The following is a 21707-nucleotide window of genomic DNA, read 5'->3' as shown; positions in this document are numbered from 1 at the left end:
ATGAATGAAAAAAGATGATTTTAATGGTTAATGATGTAATGTTAAGTAGAAATGATATTATCACGCGAGTAATCCACTTGGCATAAGCATTCTTAACACCCTTTTACGAGGTTAATTATGAAAAGAGAACATGAAATTATTTAATGTTAAATACCAATTGTATTAGAAATAGGTGGAGTCATTTTAGGGCTGGACTTCTCCTGTCCGACCGTCGTGCCTTTCGGATATGTTTACATTCAAATGCGTTTACATTTAAATATAATTTTGTTTATTTTTTTATTTAAAAATATATTAAAATAATATATATTTTTTTTATTTTTAAAAATTATTATCCACATCAACACATTAAAATAATCTAAAAATATATTAATTTAAAACGAGAAATAAACTTTTTTTTTTTTAAATACAAAAACAAATACAATTCCAGTCTTGTCCTGTATCTGGGCGGGGAAAACTTAATATACTTCGTACCGAAAGAAAAGACAAAAGGCTGGTGAAGGGGTGGCTGGTCCGATATGGGAAAAGTCCCTTCCATTCAAAGGGTTTCCAAGCAAGTCTGTAGAGGCCAGGGAATCAGATTCAAATGATCGACAAAGTCAATGCTTTGTCTTTATCTTCTTTTTGACGAGACGACGGGATTTTTTAGCTTCAAAACCTGCGAGTGGTCTTGGTGGACTGAGTGGGGAGCTAGGTACATTTTGAAGTTCTATCAAGGGTTGTTTGCAAGTTGTGCGCACCCACCCAAACCCAGCAGAGTGATTAGGTCAAAGTGATGTAACTCGTATTTGGGTTTCGGGCCTCCAACTGCATTCCATGGCCCATTAGAATTTGGACCTGGACTTTGTTTTGTGTTGTGTCATAAGCTTGGTAGATGCATCAACATGTGTTGCGTGCTTTATAGGAAAAAAAAACAATAATAATCATGATAGGGTTTGGAAGCCTCGACGAATTGAAAAGGAGTATATAACAAGCAAGCAAGGAATTGAATGCAAGCCAGTTTATGTAGTTGGCCTGTATCTTGTGGGGCTAGGTGTTCTCGGCAGTGTTTGTATATTTTTTATTGAGAAATATATTGAAATATGTCATGGTGAAGCTTGCTCTAAATTCAGTATGCAGGAATTATAGGGAGGATAAGTAAGGACAGCAGAAATCAGCCACGCCCAACATCTAAACAATTGGCGAGACTGCCATTTATAGATGAAATCACAACATACCATAAATGCTAATCACAAGAGTAATTTCCTGTGCTATTGGCCACATAAGTGTTTAGTACACCAAGTACACCAAGTGTTCAATCACAGTACACACATAAGTGGCAGTTTTCTTCAGGCATCAAGCATTTTCGCCCCACTGTATCACAAGACAACATACCATCTTTAAGAGATTTCAATGTGATAGTAGCACTCTTTCTGCTGCTAAAAAAGAAGGGCAATCTACGAGACATTAAAACAATAATCTTGTTTGTTAAAGAGCTGCGAGCTCGGTGCTCTTGCAAAAAGAAGGAAAAGGGGATGTGGACAAGCAACATGAATTAGCTTTGTACCTGAGGAGCTGGTTAGGTGCACACTGCACACCATTAATCTTTTGCTGTGAACGTATGTGTTATGGACACGTAAGATTCTACAAAATCAACGTGTAAGTATACCAAAAAGGAGCTCCAAATCACACAAGTCACGGTAAGAAAAGCTGGAATCTATTGATTTCATGACAAGACAATTCACTTGGTTGTAACGACAAGCCATCGACTGACTAGGTCAAAGAATTACTGTAGCAACTACTGTTCTATTTGGGATCGGAACTCCACCAATATCCATGAAACTAAATGATGGAGAATTTGCACCATCCAAGTCAAATAAGTAATTGTAAGAATCAAGAAGCCAATGAACAACACAATCATCTTTCACGTTTCATATCATCAAAGACCTTTCTTTTCCAACGCAAGATGCCAATAAATTGGTTATCTTTTATTCCAACGATCAACAATAGTACTCTTATGACAAAATGTTGAGAAAAACAAGACTACCTACCTCTTCGAGGTGTGAGCAAATGGATCAGCACGACAGAAGACATTGCCAGATAGAAGCACACTTTCCCCTCAGCTTTAGCATCGCAATTTTGTGTATGAGGATCGAAATTCTGAAATGAATGAATTTTCCATTGAAAATAAAAGCTTGAAAAAGAATCGGGAATACATTTAAAGTATGGTGAAAATTCAGCTCCTCTTCAGAGCATTTCCTAAAAAATCAATGCCCATTTAGACGCTGTGCATGCTGATTAAGAACTTGCCAGCTTTCTCCACTCTACAGCTTACATCCTGTCAATAATACGAGTTTCTCTGTTCATTTGTTAGACTTCCCAAGTCAGTGCTGCACATTCCACCTCTCGAGTTGTCTCCAATGCATCCCCACCCATTCCTACTCCGAACCCATGGAGGAAGCATTTTAGTCCACTTCTGTTGCCTAAAGTACCTCCTACCCAAATCATAAGACCCCCTTGCACGTTTAAATGTTTGATGGTCTTTCGGACCTGGACTGTTCACGTCTGGTTGGTTAGCACCAGTCGTGCTTGGACTATTTTCATCCAGACAAGTGGTGCGATCATAGCAGTCCTGTTTCCCTCGATCTGCAGTGTCATCAATCTCCATAGAGTTCATAGCAGATGGCAGAGTCCCTTTCTTACAGGAGGGAAGTGGTGGTAATGGCGGAAAAGGATGGAAAGGCGTGCCAGGAGCAACAATCCAACCCTCTACAGTTTCAGCCAGAGGTGACCCTAATTGCTGCACAACAGGCAACGGAATTCCATACGAGACAGGAAAGCGGGAATTGAATTTCCTCTGTGGAAGGCCAACAACCACACCAACAGGAAACTTCAAATGGAAAACATTTTGGTGAGGGAGATCATCAACAGTAGAAGAAGCAATGGACACAAGAGTGGGGTCAATAGGAGATGAGAATCCTGGTGGAACATCCTCATGAATATTCTGCCTTCCATTATCGGCACCACTAGCTTCATCTTGCCAACAATAACTGTGAACACAATGAGGGCAATAACTGTACTCTCCACCTGCCTTGTCTGCATGATCTGGCACTTCTTTACTTAACTCAGGTAATGTGTTGGATTCAGATTGTTGTAATAACCCAGACTCATTCTGTTCAACATGCTGTAGAGATCTGGAAGCTATGTTTTCCTCAGCTGGTTGATCCCAACGGCTTTTACGCTTCCGAGTTCTTGTACCACTACCTACACGGTTCGCAGAGCTGTCCTCATGGACAGCAGTGCCCACTGAGGTTGTTGCTAGGTTTGATTCCACCGTACCACTCAGTGCTTCCAAGTGTCTTACACCCTGATCATGCCAATGACTATGAGAAGCTAAAACCTTGTTGCAGTTTGAACCTCTCTGAATCTCCATCCTACCACCATCCCTATCCATATAGCCAAGTTTTCTGACATGTCTAGGGATCCATCTATCTCGAAAACTTCGTGCAATTTGATGAACCTATGTACACACGTATTAATTCATTAAAGATCAAATTTCAAACCCAAGGACACATTAATTTATTACTCATTGCTTTTATCTCTAACAATTCAGAATCACAACGAAAACTGCAAGAGGCGATCCTATAAATTTAAAAGCAACATTCCAAATAAAAAATAGCACTGTCCAAAGAAATCCAACAATACTTGTCCACTGTAAAAATTTAATGCCCACAACACTGTTTTTATTATCAAGCCTTATCAGGGTCAGAAATTCTTTAATCACATTTTAATATATAAGGTCAAAATTGGCATTTTCAGTACTTTTAAATGAAACCACAGCTCAATAATTATTGAGTTGAAGAAAGGTGTCACGAGAGAGTTCGGAGTCAGTCTTATCCTTCAGCATTTTGCTTAAATGGTTGCTCTCAAAGTTGAAACCATGTACCCTTGGGCGGTTGCAAGCCAAAGGATTATTATCACTGAACTAAGAAATCACCCAAGATCTGAAGTGTAAATTTTTTCACTTAAAATATTTATATTGTCAAACAAGACTCGGATTTTGGTACAGAGGGATCAACCTCAGAATGGTGTGCATTTGTTAGGGGGTGTCTTGGAAAAGTAAAAAGCAACCAGTCTTGGATGCGAGAGTCTAAGACAATACCTGTTTGTCATTGTGCTCTGTCAGGGACAGCATGGACTCTCTAAAGCTGCATGAATAGCACATGAGCAAAAGCATCATTTTTTAATTGCATGGCAAGAAATCATTAGCTGAAAGAATTTGGCTGTCTTGAGAGATAAAAACAGAAACCAGAAACTAAGTGCAGCAATGGTGAAGTTCCTTTAGGCTATGTCTGGAAGCAAAACGAGGGAAGGAAGAAAATGGAGGAAATGAAAATAGAAGAAAAGAAAATAATCAGAAAAAAAATTATTTTCTACCTCTTACTTGAAAGGAGAAAAAATGAAAGGAAAGAAACTAGAAGAAATAGAGTTTTCCTCTGTTTGGTACAAAAAGAAATAGAATGGAAAACATTATTTTGTGTTGAAATTACCGTTATGCCCTTCACCTTAAATACTACAACAATTCTTAGTTAAGGGTAAATGAAGAGCATAAATCTCAACTCAACCCCCACCCACCCCCCACCCAAAAAAAAAAAAACCTTTCTCCTTTAGAAATTATATTTTGTGGGTCCATGAACATTTTTCATCCAAATAATCTCTCCCTATTCTCCTTTCCTCTCCCAAACAAGTTAAAACACCTTTCCACCCATCTTCAACCCTCCCAAACACAGCCTTAAAAGCATGGCCTGTGGAATTAACAACTCAAATCAAATTCAACAATCAACCCTTATGATCAGATGACGATTATAGATATAATGAATGAAAGAGGTTTGCAGCCCTTGGATGGAACTTCCAGTACTTTGTCCAAGGCAGTCATCAACTTACCTATCTTTTTTAACCAGTGGTAAATTCCCTATTCCTATAAGGGTCAGTAAACATAAAAATAAAAACGCAGGCTCCTCACAGAATTTCATTTCAATTCTTTGCTTATTTATCCCATAATGAGTTTATGTAGCTTCAATTGTACACTTAGCATATTTCCTCAGTAACGTAAACTTCAGGTGTCCAAGAGTTGCTTCCCTTTTGTCGTCCTTTTATATAGACTTGATGGGGAAAAGAACCACAAGATAAGCCCCTCTTTGTAACTTTTCATTGCTTCCAGATGAAGGTCAGTCACTTCAGAATCTGCTCCTTGTTACTTCTACACCAGATAACATACTGCCTCTGTTCAGTTCATTTCACAAATCTAATGTAGCTTCACTTGTATACTTCACATTTTTGCTCAGTAATGAGTGCTTCAGGAGCCCAGGGTTCCTACCCCTTTTCAATCTTATAAAGATTTACTTGTTTGGGGAAGAATCACTATGTCAACTTATCTGACTTTTTATTTGCTTCTAGATGAAGGTCAATTCCCTTGGCAAATAACATCTACATCAAACGACATCACTCCTCTGTTCATTTTCATTTCACAAAACCAACATCCCAGCCTAAGAGAACCCTACCATCCATTTTAGTACCATATATAATAAGTTCCAGACCACCAAAATTGAATCAGCATCCCCTCATGATGATTTCCTCCAACTAAGACGTACTAGAGAAGAAACAAGATCACCACTACCACACAAATGATCCCAAGCAAACTAAATATTTACTATTTAAAAACCAGATGAATAATCTAACCTTTCCATTCCAGGACAAGGAGGACCTCCGTTTATATGTTCCAATGTAAGTATCTCCCTAACGGCCAAATACTCTAAAACCTGCAAAGAAGTCAGTTAAGAACATGCTTTTGAAATTCTAGAAAGTTTTTCTTATCATGTTCTACATGACAGTTCCCTTGAAATAATTCAAGTTGCAAGCATGTTTCTGAAGATGAACAGATGTGCCATCATGGAAAGAGTCTCAGGGTTAAAAAAAGATTTTCTACACAAAACTGAAAAGGAATGCCATTACCTAGTACCATTAATAGTTTCTCATTTGATAGCCACCACAGCCAATAAATTATCTATTTTAACAGTTTTGCAATGTTGAACCATGAAGGGTTAGCATTATCTATCTGGAAAAAAAAAAGTATACCATAAAACTTTTTTGGCATGCAATATTTGCACTTAAATGACAGCAATAATATAAATGTGAGTGTTTCTGTAGGTAAATCAACTTTGAATACCAGGATGTGCATTTGACACATGTTTGGGCGCACAATAAAGGTGCTGGGTATGCTATATCTATAATGAAGCAGCCAAGGTGTGTACCTTTAGAAGCTTTCGAAGAATTGGAATCTTTTTAAAATCCATTCTGTACTGCTTCATTATGTTGTGAAGCATCCGTAAACCTGAAAGAAAGCAAATGTGGTTATTCTTTAAGCAACTAAAGGTGCAACAGAACGAATTCCTCAGTGAAGATTGGTTTGTATGCTATGCAAAAGGAGGAAACTCTTACAATTTTTTTCAATTATATCCATCAGTACCATTCGGGATCTAGTTTTCAAGAGTGCATCAAGTATCATTGAAAGCTCTCGATTACTGCAAAACAAAAAAAGCTAAGCAATTAAATCAAGACCTCGTACAATCATCCAGCATGAGTCCTTTTCAAGGTTCACCTAATATGAAAAGGAATTATTATATTCCAAAAGCCATGATCTTGATGTATGGTAGAAATAAGAAATAAGAAGGCAAGATAATTGTATATTACCTCTGAATTGCTTCACCATTTCTAATAGCACCAGAAGCTGCAGTGAGGAGGAGAAGTTTCAAGTAGCCTTTGGGGGCATCCTGTCATAAAATGAAATAAAAATAATATGGACAGTCAGCAGAAATGCATAAAACACGTAAATTTTTCAATAATTTTAGAGACAACTCAACACATCATTGCAAATAATTTTAGTCAATAAAAATGAAAAATCTGAATACTGGAGAAGCGTTATTAAAACAAATCAAATGCGAACATTTTTCTTGTGGAAAAAGAGCATGGCTTCATCACACAATGGAAATGCACAGACACACATAAGTATGGCAAATGTACAAACTAATAGTTAAAAATCTAAAAAGAATAAAAAGGGAAAGATTTAGAGAGAGAGAGATGTTAAAGCCCACAAGTGAGCATCAGCTACATCCAAAGGCTGTATTGCGCTTTGGGCTATTAACTAGCATTAAGAAACAGCCAAAACCTTGAGAAAACTATTCAATAAGTTACTTACTTTCCGCTTGCTTATGCCACCCTCAGAATCCAACAACTCGTTTAGTTTCTCCTGAACTGAAAATATTCAAAGGCATTAATCATTAAAGCATTGCACATAATACCATCTTGACCAAAAAGATAAGAATGAGGAGGATCCCAACCTGCTTCAAAATGGCCATCTGAGGTACTTTCCGATAATTTTTTGGGTTTGATGGGCGGCATATGAGGTTTGTTGGTTGTTGTCTGAACCTTATTTATGTTTATAAAATTGTTGGCAGGCTTTCCTTTCTTAATTAGACCAGATTGGGGTGGAGTTTTAATAATAAAACGAGATTTAACAAAAACCCGCTTGTTTTCAGCTGTGGCAGATTTAGACTTCCTGTTAATCATAATGTCATCAGGCAATGGTTTGGTGAGCACTGAGGTCAGAGAAGTCTTCAACTTTTGACTGGAATACAAGGATTTATCCATCATCTCTTCCATGGAAATCTCCTGCTGAACAGCAGGTGGGGGTTGGGTTGTCATGTCTTCAGTCTGTGGGGAGATTTCTACTCGTTTACTTGAGGAAGAAAAATCTCCAGGTAAGCCATTCATTTCTGATTCACTGGGTGATTGAGAAATGGCAAGAGTTGATTGGTTCATTGAATCCTTAATTTCAGTGGCAACCTCCAAGTTCCCAACTGCTGTTTTGGATTCCATTTCCCTACCTTTTGATAAACCAAAGAAACTGGTTTTGGATATTTTATATTTTAAGCCATCTCCAACTTCCCCATCTTCAAGCATTACAGGTTCAGGAAATTCTTCATCCGAATCAACTTGATCAGTTACTTCAGAGCTAGTTGGATCACCACCAATATAGCCTTGACATTGAGGTGAACCACAATAGCATCTTTTAGCAGCAGCCCCAACCACTCTTACATAGTTGTAGTCAAATGTCACCTCTTCACCCTGCAAATAAATAAATAAAACCATGCTTGTGAAAAATATAAAGCATGCATGTGAAAATGAAAGGGCAGATGTAAGTGGCCGTGACAAAAGGTGCTTTTTATGGTAGGCGTGCAGTGAGGCATTGCAAAGTCTAATGCTTTCTGCAGAAACATCGAGGCTCTTTGTAAACCAGTACACCTTTCTCTGAAAGACAGGCATCTCCAAAGTTTTTTCATCTGAATTTTAACTAAAACCTTCAAATTGTTATTGAGCTAAACTATTGGATGGTTGAAGGTTTGTTGTGCTCAGCAATCTTCAACCAATTGATTTAGCAGAAATAAATTAGATAAGTCACTTAACTTTCAGAAGGATACATAGAAGAAATGGCAGCAATTAACTACACAAAGTCCACCCCTTAAGGAATAATTTTATTTTAAAATGATTAAAGAAGCCAATATAACATCTTTTTATTGGCCAAACACAAAGGCAACAACATGATCAATCAACTTGGTTATGCCTTTTGAAGGACCTCAACCTCAAGTTACAAAATCCACCACAATTTATGAACTCCCCACAAACCAACAGTGGAAATGAACATGCGTATTCCACACAATAACCAATAAATTTCTTTTACAGACCAAATATCATGTAACAGTCACGCCAATCATAGAATATGATATTCATAAAACTAGTCACCCAATCATTTCCAGCCCTTTAAACATTTAGCAGAGATGAGGACGTGGTTGTAAACTAAATTAAACTTAAAAATAGTTTTACAAAAACAAAAAAGGAGGTAAAGTGAAAATACAGGCTTTAAACTTTCAATTTTCAGATTATCCCCTTGAAGAAGAGATGCATTCTATGACTCCATGTGATTCTATAGCAAGAAGAAAGTAACCGAAAAGTGAGGAAAGAAAAACTATGCCAACTATGGCTCAGATGGAAAAGCACAAGATATAATTAACACAAGGTGTGAGCATACCTTTTTGATATCCCTTAATGCAAACAATCCAATACAGATTTCTCCATTGACCACCCACTATAAGCAAAAATTACGAAGTTAAACAACTAATTAATTAAGAAATGGGAAAGGGGAAGGTTGTTAAGTCAAAACACTACTTCATAAATGATAAATGGAGATCAAACAAGAACATTTAGCTGTCACTCCAAATGCGGCGAGTATTTGAAAGAAATTAGTACATGAGGTAATACAAAGTTATAAAGCCCACTGTGTGACTATATACACAGATGAACCCAAACAGAAGCAGGACAAACTTAAAACAAAAAGGATCAAAACATCTGGGATCCAAACAAACAGAGCATGTTCTACAAAGAATTCTAAATATTTCTGCTCAAGACTTCTAAATGCTATAATCTCTTCAATTTAAAAATAATTAGTTAATACTTTAGTCCCCTGTCCCCAAAAAATAGACCCATAGGTTAAACAAAGCCTCATCGTTGGAGAACATTCCAATAAATGAATTTGCTTAAATTAATTTTTGTCCAACTTGCTCCTTAATTGCAATTGACATTTAAAGTAAATTCTCTCTTTCTTTGTTCTTTTGAGTGGAAAACATATGTTATGTTTAATATGTAACCATTAGGAAAAAGAATTGATTAGAGAAAGGAGCAAAATTCACCTTAATATTTCTATTTTAATTATATATATTGTGGGATATAAATGCAAATGGACAGTATAAAGCGACAGTGGTCTACAAAAGCTTTGTTGGATAAAGCCCAAGCCTCATAACCGTCTCAGTGGTTTGCTGACAGCCTTCCTGAATAAAATAAACTATACAGCTAATTGGATAACTTGCAAAAAGTAGGGACTGAGGTTTCTATGAATAGATGCCAATTCAACACTCATTATAATTAGGGAGTGGCTAGTAAGTAGTCCGGGATATAAAGATCAAAACATCTTCTCGTGTCCAATGTGAGACATTGCATGAAACATATATATATATTAGTCACACATAGATCAAATTGAAGGCAATGACTATTCCAATTGGTAAGTTGTAATTGCCTCACAAAGTATGGCTCTGTAAGATGGTGCCATGCATCCTGAATGTGGGAAATTGCATTACCTTACACTAGATATAGTTTGACATTTATTCAACACTGATATAATTATATCCTGTTTTGCATTTTTTTAAGTGCGTCATAAGAAGTGGCTTTGTGAGATGCTGGGATGCATATCTGTGATTAAAGTCAACTCATTAATTCAAATGCTAAGAAATAGTTAAGCTCTTTATTGTTTTGGATGCTCAATGCATCCCTGTTATTAAAATCAACTCATTAATAAATTTTTAATTCAAATACTAAGAAATAGTTAAGCTCTTTATTATTTTGGCTCATATGCTTCTGGATCAACATCAATGAGGATTCTTAGCCTGTTGGCATCCCAGCTACAAGAAAAAAGATGAAAAGACCCAAAGAGAGGAGTGAAATGAAGAGAAAAGTGAGAAAAAAAAAAATCAACTTAGGCAGCAGACTCAACAATCCAGTCATGATGAAATAGTGCATTAAGAAATTGAAGAAATGAAAGGCTTCATCTTAGCTCAACAACGCATATTGAAAGTACATCAAGTAAACCAAAACAAGTGCAACCAAGTATAAAATATGATTCTCATTAAATAAAAATAAAAAATGATGTGAGGCATGTATCGAAATGAATCACCTTTTCGGTACGACAATTAGGATCACAACTATGATTAATGAAACGCCCCAAATTTCCCTTCACACATGCATCAATTACCTGAAAAGATTGAAAATGTGGATTACAACAGCACAAAACAATAATGGCGAGACAATTAAATCCAGAAAAACAGCAGAAATCAGACAAAAGCATGCACTCACTCAACATAGAGAAATGAGGGAGAAAAGTGATGAGTCATTGCATGAAAATTAGACAGTACAATTGGTTAAAGGTGGTTCCACCAGTAACATGAAGCGGTTAGAAGTTAATGATTCATGTCATTAAATGATTGCTGTAATAGTGAACTTTCAATCTATGATGTGACCAATCAACAGATACCTAACACATTTACAGCTAATCTCCATAAAACCAAGAACTCGAGGCCTCAGGTGATTTTAGCAATTTTAACCGAACATATAAACTGAAAAGTTAAAAAAGCAGCAGATATCAAATAATGGCAGAAGTTCATTCTAGTGACAAGTTAGATTTAACATCCAGAGGCCTAGAAACGACCACCAATACTTTCATCAAAGCATTTACAAGCTGCATCACATTAGAGCTGTTCAAAGCAATATAATCAATGAAAAAAATATATATTAAAGAAGAAGAGCTTCAGCAAACCTCACTGCCATCCAATGTCATGAAGTAGAAATGTTTGTGACCCTTGGAAGCATACTCTTTTTGCCTTGCCTCATAAGCATGCACATCAAGCACCTAATTGACCCATATATTAGAAATTTGGAGGTAAGAGATTGTAAGAAATTTGCATGCAAATTTTGAACTAAAACCTTCTTTTGGTGGAAGAGTCATCTGTATGTGTGGAGCAAGGGGTCAAACTATCACAAAAGGCATATTGACTTTAATTATTGAGCATTTGGTGTGTTTGGTATTGTGGTGCATAGTGCTTTTCAAAAGTGTTTTTCACATGAAAATGCATCAAAATAATTTTTTTATTTATTTTGTTTTTCATTTTTGACATCAACATATCAAAACCATCGAAAAACACTATAATAAGCATCAATTTAATGTTTTTTTCTAGTGAAACGCACTCAAAAGCAGAAACTACCGCACTCCCAAACACTCACTCGTAACTCCAAATGTGAATTGAGTTAAGCTGGTATCAGAGTTGGCCATGCAAAATACATGTCCATAGAAAGTTTTGAAGTGGTCTAATTCTATTTACCTAAAATGATCCTGCATAAAACATATCATGTGCAAGTAAACTAGCATCAGAGGAAGCCTAGCACACCAACAAAAACTAGAATCAGAGGAAACCCAGTACACCAATGACTTCCAACATTGGCTCGCAGCTCATAACAAAGTTCAAAGCTAACCAGCAGCTCACATAAAATTAAAAGTTACCTCTCCAACATATTCAATAAGGAATTGCCCTCTGGATATATCCTCTTCCAACCGCAGCCCAAAACCTTTCTTCCCACAGCGGTCCCATGTCATTTTGGCATAATTGTGCTTCTGGAACTGCAAAATGATAAATAGACTAAAATCAAACAAAAAAAGACTATAATTAGAAGTGAAATTATTATTACTATTTGCAAAAGGTAAGCTGTGGAACCTGTTGATTTGAACAAAGGTCCCCACATGGACAGGTGCCTTGAACACACTCAATATTGAGCATTCTATTCAAGCATTCATCTCCACAACCACCTAACCTGCCGCCCACAGGTGCTTTGCAGTAGCAAACCATTATCTGTTTAAAATTTATGGAAATTTTTGTCAAAACATAAATTTAGAAAGGCCAGCACAACACCTAAACAAACCTTACAAAAAAGTTGAACCTCATTTTATTGTCTTAAAAATGAAATATCTCAATTTACGCACTGGATTTTTAACAACCAGAAAAGGTAGATGAGGATAGAAAGAGCAGTAGAAATGAGATGCAGCCTATTCAAACAAAATTTAAAAAAAAAATCAACAATTTGAGCATAACACATGTCAAAGATTACTTTTAAGAGAATTCTGTACTCACTAGGAATTAGAATGTGAGAGTCAAGGAATGGTGCCTAGTACCTGCCAGCGTCCAAGCTGCTATATATGGGGGGGGTAATAACAATGACAAACAAATCACAAACAATGATTCTTCCAAAAAAATCTAAAACGCATGATGGAGTGACACTAATCCTAAAACCAGTGATATCATTAGCTCTTGAGGGAGACTATAAGAAGGTACATGGATGCAGACAGTACAACACAATTACACCAGCTAAACCGAGAGATGAAAAAACACCAGGAAGAGCAGAAGCACTAGCAAAGTTGGCATGTTGTGAACATAACAACATCCATCAAAGGGAAAAACCAAAGGCACACAGATGTATTTCTTATAGCATTAGATATATAACATAAGCTTCTACAAGAAAAAGATAATTCAATCATCATGTTAGTGATTTTGGATAGCCTAAGCCATGATTACAATTGATCGTTTTCAATAACAATCTTCCTCAAAGGGTTTTTTTTTTTTACATAGGATAGCCACACTGCATGTTCTGATAAAATATGTTTTGAGAAAGATTGTTACCTGAAACGATCAATCGTAATCACAGCTTAGGCTATGGGTTTTTTTGATCAAATATGTTGCAAAGCACAAATACATTCACACATTTTTTTTTTATTCAGATTGCAACAGCAAATTATCTCCCTCTCATACTAGCAATTTTCTGAATATTTTTGAATTCACAACATATTCCCAGAGTAACATGATTCCAGAGATGTTCACTGATCTAGATCTATATGAGGACCTAAGCTACCAAGTCTGCAAACATATTTTGATGCTAATTTTCCCACTTTCCATGTTACAGTACTAAACTAGCCAGGTCTCAATGTGGTCCGCTATGTATGACAGCCATCAAGACATCCAAGAAACCAACCCCATAGCCATCTAAGATAGAGTTTGACTTGCCATAACTCAACATTAGGGCCACACATGCTGCTTAAGTTAAAGCACATGTCCTTCCTGCCTACTACCGTTTAACAAAAAGATTCAATTCTCAATACAAAGAAGCATGATTATTGCACTGTTGATATGCACAAAATAATGAGTCAAGTTCAGACCTCATCAATAGTTTGAGTTTTACGGGTGCGGTGCAGAAACTGATTGGTAGTAATGCGCGTAAATTCATACTCCTTGGAAACTATACAAGAAGTAAAATACAATGTTAAGTTTCAGGATAAGGTGAAACCCTCAAGAACCAAAGCCAGGTCCTACTTCAAGCTTGTGTTCAATCTTTTGCTTTTCTACAGCTACCGTTGCATACCTGATGTCGGTCCACATTCTAATTCCATATAATTTGAAGGAGCATCACAAACATCCTCATCAGCATCTGATATGCCCAACTCCGCATTAATTTCTGCATCTGACTTCTCTTGGGGGAAGGAGCAATCAGCAAAGGCTTTATCCATGTTGTCCTCGCAGATCCTTAGAAATCAAAAGAAAAAATAATAACAGCTGACAACTTAGAGAAGGGAACAGGAAACAATGAGAGAAGGGGGGGACAAGAGGGAGGAAAAGAGGGGGTTGGAGGAAATGTCTGTAATGCTGGAAGACAGCTCCTCTTAAACCCATACCAAAAAAACAGATGAATTGAATATTCACATTGAGATCATAAGATTAACATATAATTAATTTTTGGCAGCTCAGTAAGTTCCAAAGTCTAAAATGAAATGTGGAAGCCAGTCATCCTGGAAAAGCAACACTCAAATCTTAATTTCATTGAAACCAGAGCTGAGAAAACAAACTTTGGATCACTCAAAGATTCCTAGTCAAGCAAGATTATAGAAGGTCCATGGGATTATTGGATAGTTGATCCATGCCCAAAAAGGAGTTGTAAATTAATGGACAGGGTGGCCATCTTTCCCCTTAACTAAAGCAAGCTTAATCAAGCAGGTAAGAAGTGTACAGTTGAGACTCCAGCCAGGATATTTGATATTTGTATATCCCTAGAAATTTCACAAGCAAGTCATCTTACCTGCACAACTGGCCTTTCTCATTTTCCTATTGTAAACTATATTTGGGAGGCTTAGGTGCCCGTAAGGTCAAGGATTTTTTTTGTCTGTTGTCCTTCAGAGGATACATGTAGCTAGCACAAAAGCTGATAAAAGTTGCATCTGAATGTCTGTGTCATGTGTCTTAGTGGTGGGAAAACATCGGTTCAATTTTTTTTTGGCAGTGCTTTGTCACAAGGAGTTTGTGGAATAGGACCTTGCTATCTTTGGTGATCAGTGGTTGATGTGCATGTCCAAAAAACAGAAGAATATTGTTACATGTGTTTTCTAGGTTAGAGGAGAGAAAGCAAGATGGCATGACTCTTTGAGCTTGTACAGTGTTTGTAGTGAATTGTCTGCTCAAATGGAGAGAATGCTAGAAAACAATCAGCAAGAGTCAACAAGAGAATTTTTCAAAACCATTATTTATTCAACTGATTACCTTTGGGATAGACTAGTAATGATGCACTCTTTAAAGTGTTCTGCTCTGGAACTTTTAGATACCATCAGCTCATTTTCAGAGTGATTAAAGAGCTCTTTTGGATTAACATTCTCACACTAATTTGGAACAGCCCTTGACCTCTTCATTGTACTTAATCTCATTCTAATAAAATCTTTTTATTTTTCTTAAAAAATAAATGGAGTGAATAAGTAAAGGGGTGGAGACACAGCACACAAGGATACAAAACCTGCAAAATTAATAGAATGAATTGAAGGGGCACAAGATAGAGTACCATTGGTGATGTGTTTGACTGATAGATTCTACAAGTCTAACTGGAATACGCCGCCATTTAAGACAATCATCACAGCGAACCCAAGCATTATCTGGGAATAAATTTTGCTCCATCACCCCACTTGATGGCACATCCAGATTAGTTAACTCTTCTGCATTAGTATCATTGCCAGCATCAGTTTTTCCATTGTCATCTACAGTATGATTACAACAACAATTCATGTCAGAGCAGAATGCTTCTTGACCTTTGGTATAACAAAAAGATATATCAAGTTCCATGAGAACATGACTGCAAAAGCATTAAAAAAATCAGATCATGCAACATAAACAATTCAGAACCTATTTCAGGATGTTCTTCACCTTTGTAAACAACATGATCACAAACACTCTTCTCCTCAGCTTTGTTCTTTTTAACTGACTTCCTATGATTTCCTCTCTCCTTGCAACCATTTGCCCTCCTGCTTTTTGCAGAGTCAGAGACTTTGGACCTTCTCTTGTTTACTCCATCAGATTTCCTTGGAAGTCGGCGTCCCCTGGATTTAGTTGAAGGAAGAGGATTCTTTGAAATCTGTGATTCTGACGACCTAAGGTCAGCATCCAGTTCACCACATATTTTAGTTTCCATAATGATTTCTCCTCTCAAATCCCCTCCAGGGACTCCAAGTTCAGTCTTTCCAGATGAAAGTACCAGTTCTGCCGAATATTCTTTAGTGCTTGTTGTGTTGACAGAACCATTAGCACTGGTGCATGATGTAAGAATCTCACTAGAGGAAAGACTATCACCCTTTCTCTGCCTGCCCCCTCGTTTCTTTGCCAATTTAACTTTCTTTAAGCTTGCCACAGCAGGTGAACAGTTTCCTGCTTGAGGGAGGCTTTCTTTCTTTTTTCCCCTCTTTCCACCAGTACCCTCTTCATCTGCAGCAAAAGCCTTAGAAGGAGACAGAACAGCATCAGGATAATCTTCTTGAGATCTTGCATCGACTTGAACATCGGGTACTGAATTTATAACTTCCGAATCTGGTGAAGTTCCAGCATCTATATACCTCTTCTCAGTTGCAACTCCCAGTGCTTCAACCTCTGTATGGGAAGGAACCCCAAGATAATCTTCCATAATATCTCTAGATGACTTCTCAGAAATTACAGTGCCCTCCATGTCCTTGTTTGCAAGTTTTACATCCATAGCAGAAGCATCACAGTGTGCTTTTGCCTTCCCCAACTTAATGTAAAAGGACTGAAGCTGTTTTTGAGTTCCCTCTTCAACCATGTTATCTCCCACACAATAGGCTAACTTCGAAATTTCAAAACTGGTTTCCTGGCATGACTCAGCCCCATAATCACTAACAAGATCACCAGATGCCTTAGTATTAATTACCTCGGGGATTATCATCTTTGGATTACTTTCAGTTTGACAAGCATCTTTTCCCACTTTAACTTTCAAACGAATGCAATGAGCCGAAGCATGACCTTTCTTGCTGGACCTTCGTGAGGTTCCACCAGCAAGTTTATTCCGCTTTCCACTTCCTTGGTCACCCCTTGCCTTCTGTGATCCAAGATTCTCAATTTCATCAGGTCTGAGACCATTAATCAGCATAAAAGTTTGTGTAATATTCCCCAATAATCCCCAAGCAGAAGAGCGAGCTGGTTTGGAAAAGCAGCTCCGCCTCCTTGTCACACTCTTGAAGACAATCTCAATACCTCGATGCAGGTTTGGGACTTTGGTCGTGCTCCTACATTTCCTTGCAGCCCTTTTTGTCTGGGTCTTCTGGCTTGATTTCCGTGTTCCATTGCTCCTTCGTGAAGATGGTGATACAATGACATGACACTTGGTTTCAGAAACACTATCAATGCTGACATTATTCTTTGCTTCATAGTCTGTCTCTTCAGAACAGTCAACTGCACTGCTAGAATCAATAGTGCCATGTGCTGATGCCTGGGAACAAATGCCAGCTTCTGTCCTAGCCAAGGCATTGCCCATGACAGCCTTCGAATCCAGTTTACATGGTATCAACTTCTGCTCATCATGATGAACATTTTCTTCTGGCAAACAAGTCATGGGCATTAATTTCAAGTTCTCCTGTGATGGCAACAAGTTGGAAGTAGTAGTCTCAGCCGCATCTAAAACAAAAGTTGGCTCCTCCATAACCCTTCCTGCAAAGGGACAGCTAATGATCTGATCACCCTTCTGGTCATGCTGCTGAAGACACTTGCTTGGTGGACATGTCACAGGTGTCAATTCCAAGAGTATTTCATGGTCCAGTGGAAGCAACTTTTGGTCTTGATTATCAGTCTCTAACCTAGTTAAGACAACACTTTTCTCTTCTGAAACCATAGTACGTGATGTCCCATCATCTTGCTTGTCCTGTTCAACACCATTTCTAGGTGAAACGTTCACTGAAATCAATCCAACATGCATTTCACAGCTTGGTGAAGGACCTATTTCATTACAGGTAGCAGTCTCTGTTGCAGCTAAACCATCAGTTTTGTCTTCCATGACCCCTTGAATACTAATACTCTCTATCCCAGCTAAATCATTGTTTTTCTCTTCCATGGTCACCACCATAGAGGTACCCCTGTCTTGCATGTCCTGTTCAACACCATTTCTAGGCAAACATTTTGCAAGCATTTCATAGCCCAGTGAAGGCAATATGTTTTCACAAGTATCAACAGTCTCCGTCGCCACTAAACCATTACTTTTCTGTTCCATCACCCCTTGAACGTTGCTCTTCCCTAGGGCAGTAAAATTGCCAATTTTCTCTTCCACAACCACTTCTTGAGAGGCACCACAATCACGGTTGTATTGTTCACTGACATCACCAGGCAAACTTTTTACTGGTATTAGCTCTGCAGGCATTTCTCTACCCGATAAAAGCATTATTTCATCATTTGTATCAACCTCTACTGGAGCCAAGTCACCACTGTTTTCTTCCATGACCCCTTGAACACTAACGTTCTTATCATCCCTCTGGTCATCTTGTTGACCGCCATTTCTGCACCAATCATTTGCTTGCACTAATTCAGCTGGCATCTTACAGCCCAGTGAAAGAACTATTTTGTTGGATTTAACAGTCACTATTGCATCTAAACAGTCATCTTCAATAACCCCTTGAACATTTCCACTCTCATCTTCATTCTGGCCATCTTGTTGATCACAATTTCTAGGCATATAATTCACAGGGTTTAATTCTACAGATGTTCCACAAGCGGTTGGTGGCACTGTTTCATCAGAAGCGTCAGTCTCTACTGTAGCTAGACCATCACTGCCCTCTTCCATGGTGCCTTGAACACCAGCATTTTTATCATCCATCTGGTCATCCTGTTGATTGCAATTTTTCAGTGAATCAGGAACAACCAGCAGTTCCAAAGACCCTTCACAATCTACAGCTCCACCATTCTCACCTCCAAGCCCTACTTTTTCCTCCCAGAATCTATCTGTCTCCCTGATACAATCATCCCTTCCACTTTGACCCTCATCCAAACATTCCCCACCAACCCCAGATTCATCCTCCAACAATCTTCCTGCTATCGAACCAACCACGTTCTCACCCTCACCCACCAACCCAATTCCCCTATCATCCAACACAGCCTCCATAACATCGCTGTAGCTAGCAGCACCATTATCTTTCTGAGACAATTCTGCAAACCCATTTGTTGCACTAGAGGGGTCCGCGTAAAATTGAATAACACTCCGACCAGTCTCCAAGGCTGGCAGCTGCTCAGAATTCTTGATAAACTCCAGGCATGAATGCTGCTCTGTCGCAGCAAGATTCAAGGGCTCGTGAGGCTCACACTCGCCCATCTCAGTTTACCAATTTTAATAGCCAGTTAAGACACGCCCATCTCCAAGACAGCAACAAAAAAACAATTACACGAAATTCTTACCAACCACAATGCACGACCCTGGTCACCCCAAAATCAAAAAAAAATAAAAAAATACTTGCCTCTGTTTCATTCACTCGCAATCTCCCTCAAAACAAAAGGTGCAAAAACCGATAAAACAATACCTTGGTCAAAACGCTGGCAGAGAAAAACCCTAGAATCCACCTCCCCTGCGAAAGCAAAACCCTATTTAATCATTCCTATGATAATGCAGATATAAAAAAAAAAAAAAAAAAAACCTTCGCGGAATTTCACGAATATAAAAATATTTAGCACCGATAACATTTTTGAAGGATTATTGGAGGAGCAAAAATACCTGTGTGGAGAAGAGAGGCATCGGGCCTTGAGAACTGAAAGAGAAGGGCTGGTTTTTATTTTATTTTATTAAATGTAAATTATTTTTTTAAATAGTGTTTTTCCTATTATTTTTTCCAGGAGAGAGAGAGAGAGAGAGAGTTGCTTAATGGGGTTGTCAAAGGATAAATAGGACGCACGGAAAGGAAAAGCGAGGGTGTTGCCGGGGAGAGAAATATACGCGAGGGCGAGAAAGAGGTTATCGATTTCTTTTTTCTTTTTTCCTTTTTTTATCTGTAATTGTGGATTATTTTTTTTTTTTAATGAGAGAATGCTTACAGTATAATTTTCCGTCGGCAGGTAAAAAAAATTAGTTTTCAAACAAAAGTACTTAACAGGTGATGGATATACATTTAACAGCAAAATCAAAACTCCAAAAACCTTAAAAAATCCAAAAACATTTCTAAAGGCGCGTAATACCTCATCAGATCCAACTTTTATTAATGTGTTTGGAATTAACGATATGTTTAAAATTCTATAGTAGTTGTAGTTTAAAGTATTTTTTATTTTAAAATATATAAAAAAATAATATTTTAATTTTAAAAAAATATTTTTAATATCAGCACATCAAAATGATTTAAAAATAAAAAAAATAGTAAAAATATATTTAAAATTTAAAAAAACATAGTTTATATCGCGTTCCTAATTAAACACTAGGTATCATAGCCCGAGTCCATTGTCTGGGGGTATGTCCACTACTAGGTGTGTTAAAAGTGACACTGCTATCCTTGTCGAATATGCATTTTAAAACCTCTTTTTCCTGGGTTCAAGCAATGCATTTTGATCTATTTTTTTATTTTTAACTGGTTTAGATATCTTACACAGGCCCAATACTCAATTAATTTTTGCTTACAAGACCCAACATAAGTCTCTTAATATTTTATACTGATACAGTATGTATTATTTTAAGTAAAATAAACGCAAAATATCACGATAATAAAATTATACTCTAATCTTTTCTTTTCATAAAATGATAAATTACGGTTGCTTTTCAAAGTGTTTTTTTATTCAAAAATACATTAAAATAATTTTTTTATTTAAAAAAAATATTTTTTACATCAGCACATCAAAATGTTTTGAAAACATCAAAAATCTATTAATTTGAAGCAAAAATAAAATAATTTTTTTAAAAAAATTTTAAAAAAACTCTCCAGCATCAAAAATTCCTTATATCATTTAAATTAGATATTTTACAAGAATCAGCTACTATAACTATACTAACTTACCAAGCATTATTTATTATTAGTTACCAACCACTTGGACTTCATATTATATAAAGCTGCTCGACACCTTATCTATAAATAATAAATAAAATTAATTGAACTAAGAAATTATCATGTGTTTCAATTCATCAATCTCAATCACAAGTATCTATCATATGACGTGCTAGAGTAAGGAAACATGAAGAGAAATATATATAAAAAACCATGTGATTGCAACATAAGAAAAACCCACCGTCGTGTTAATCTTTACCTCATTAATTTGTTTTGTTAATGTCACGAGGAATACTTTGACTAAGAAGATTACGAAAATACCCAAGTTGGCCATGTCAAAGCAAAGGTGGGGGTTAGGTGGTTGCTAGGAGGGCTTCGGTGATGGATTTTCAATCATATCTGCATATTTGCCTACACTTTGTTATGAGCCAGATTAAATTTTTTCTAGACTTAAAAAGAGTTAAGAGTTTTCTGTAGTGTTGTTAAATTTAATAAAGTGATTTGATTTTGAATTTTATCTTGTATGGCTAGAATTTTGAATTAAATCACATGGAAGTTAATCAAAAATAAATCATTCGATTTAATGGATCAAAAAACAACTTAAATAACTGATAAAAATATATCATAGTTTTTAAAAAAACTTTTAAGACACCATTTTGTCCCCTAATATTAAGATGATATTGAGTTGGACCAACCTCGG

At 37.0% G+C, this 21707-nt stretch overlaps 1 protein-coding gene across 2 annotated transcripts; it reads right to left on the bottom strand.

Moving 5' to 3' along the window:
• Positions 1–2134: 2134 nt before the first annotated feature.
• LOC118059713 (histone-lysine N-methyltransferase ASHH2) lies at positions 2135–20011 on the bottom strand. Of its 2 annotated transcripts, XM_035072696.2 has the most exons (18): positions 19756–19999; positions 15924–19609; positions 15565–15757; positions 14104–14264; positions 13901–13980; positions 12408–12542; positions 12197–12313; positions 11456–11548; positions 10817–10894; positions 9122–9178; positions 7374–8160; positions 7232–7287; positions 6727–6806; positions 6475–6557; positions 6288–6367; positions 5716–5795; positions 4139–4184; positions 2135–3496 (listed from the first exon to the last, which is right to left on the bottom strand). In XM_035072696.2, exons 2-18 carry the CDS (start codon positions 19357–19359, stop codon positions 2318–2320), a joined length of 6741 nt encoding a protein of 2246 aa, XP_034928587.1. In that variant the 5' UTR covers positions 19360–19609; positions 19756–19999; the 3' UTR covers positions 2135–2317. The 2 variants fall into 2 exon arrangements, with proteins under 2 accessions (XP_034928587.1, XP_073260602.1); XM_073404501.1 differs by lacking the exon at positions 4139–4184 and having other exon boundaries at positions 3228–3496; positions 19756–20011.
• Between the last annotated feature and the right edge of the window lie 1696 nt (positions 20012–21707).

Source organism: Populus alba, chromosome 14 (genome assembly GCF_005239225.2).
Source record: "Populus alba chromosome 14, ASM523922v2, whole genome shotgun sequence".
NCBI classification, from domain to species: domain Eukaryota; kingdom Viridiplantae; phylum Streptophyta; class Magnoliopsida; order Malpighiales; family Salicaceae; genus Populus; species Populus alba.
The sequence above is the reverse complement of the archived record's forward strand: the minus strand, read 5'-3'. Positions and strand labels throughout refer to the sequence as shown.

What these genes read in the sequence shown, in the direction of transcription:
- LOC118059713 (XM_035072696.2), bottom strand. Translation starts at nt 19,359, where the DNA reads ATGGGCGAGTGTGAGCCTCACGAGCCCTTGAATCTTGCTGCGACAGAG. An exon ending in AGTCAAACACATCACCAATG is followed by an intron (nt 14,265 to 15,564) that starts GTACTCTATCTT and finishes TTGATTTCTAAG; the next exon opens with GATCTGCGAGGACAACATGG. An exon ending in AGAATGTGGACCGACATCAG is followed by an intron (nt 13,981 to 14,103) that starts GTATGCAACGGT and finishes CTTCTTGTATAG; the next exon opens with TTTCCAAGGAGTATGAATTT.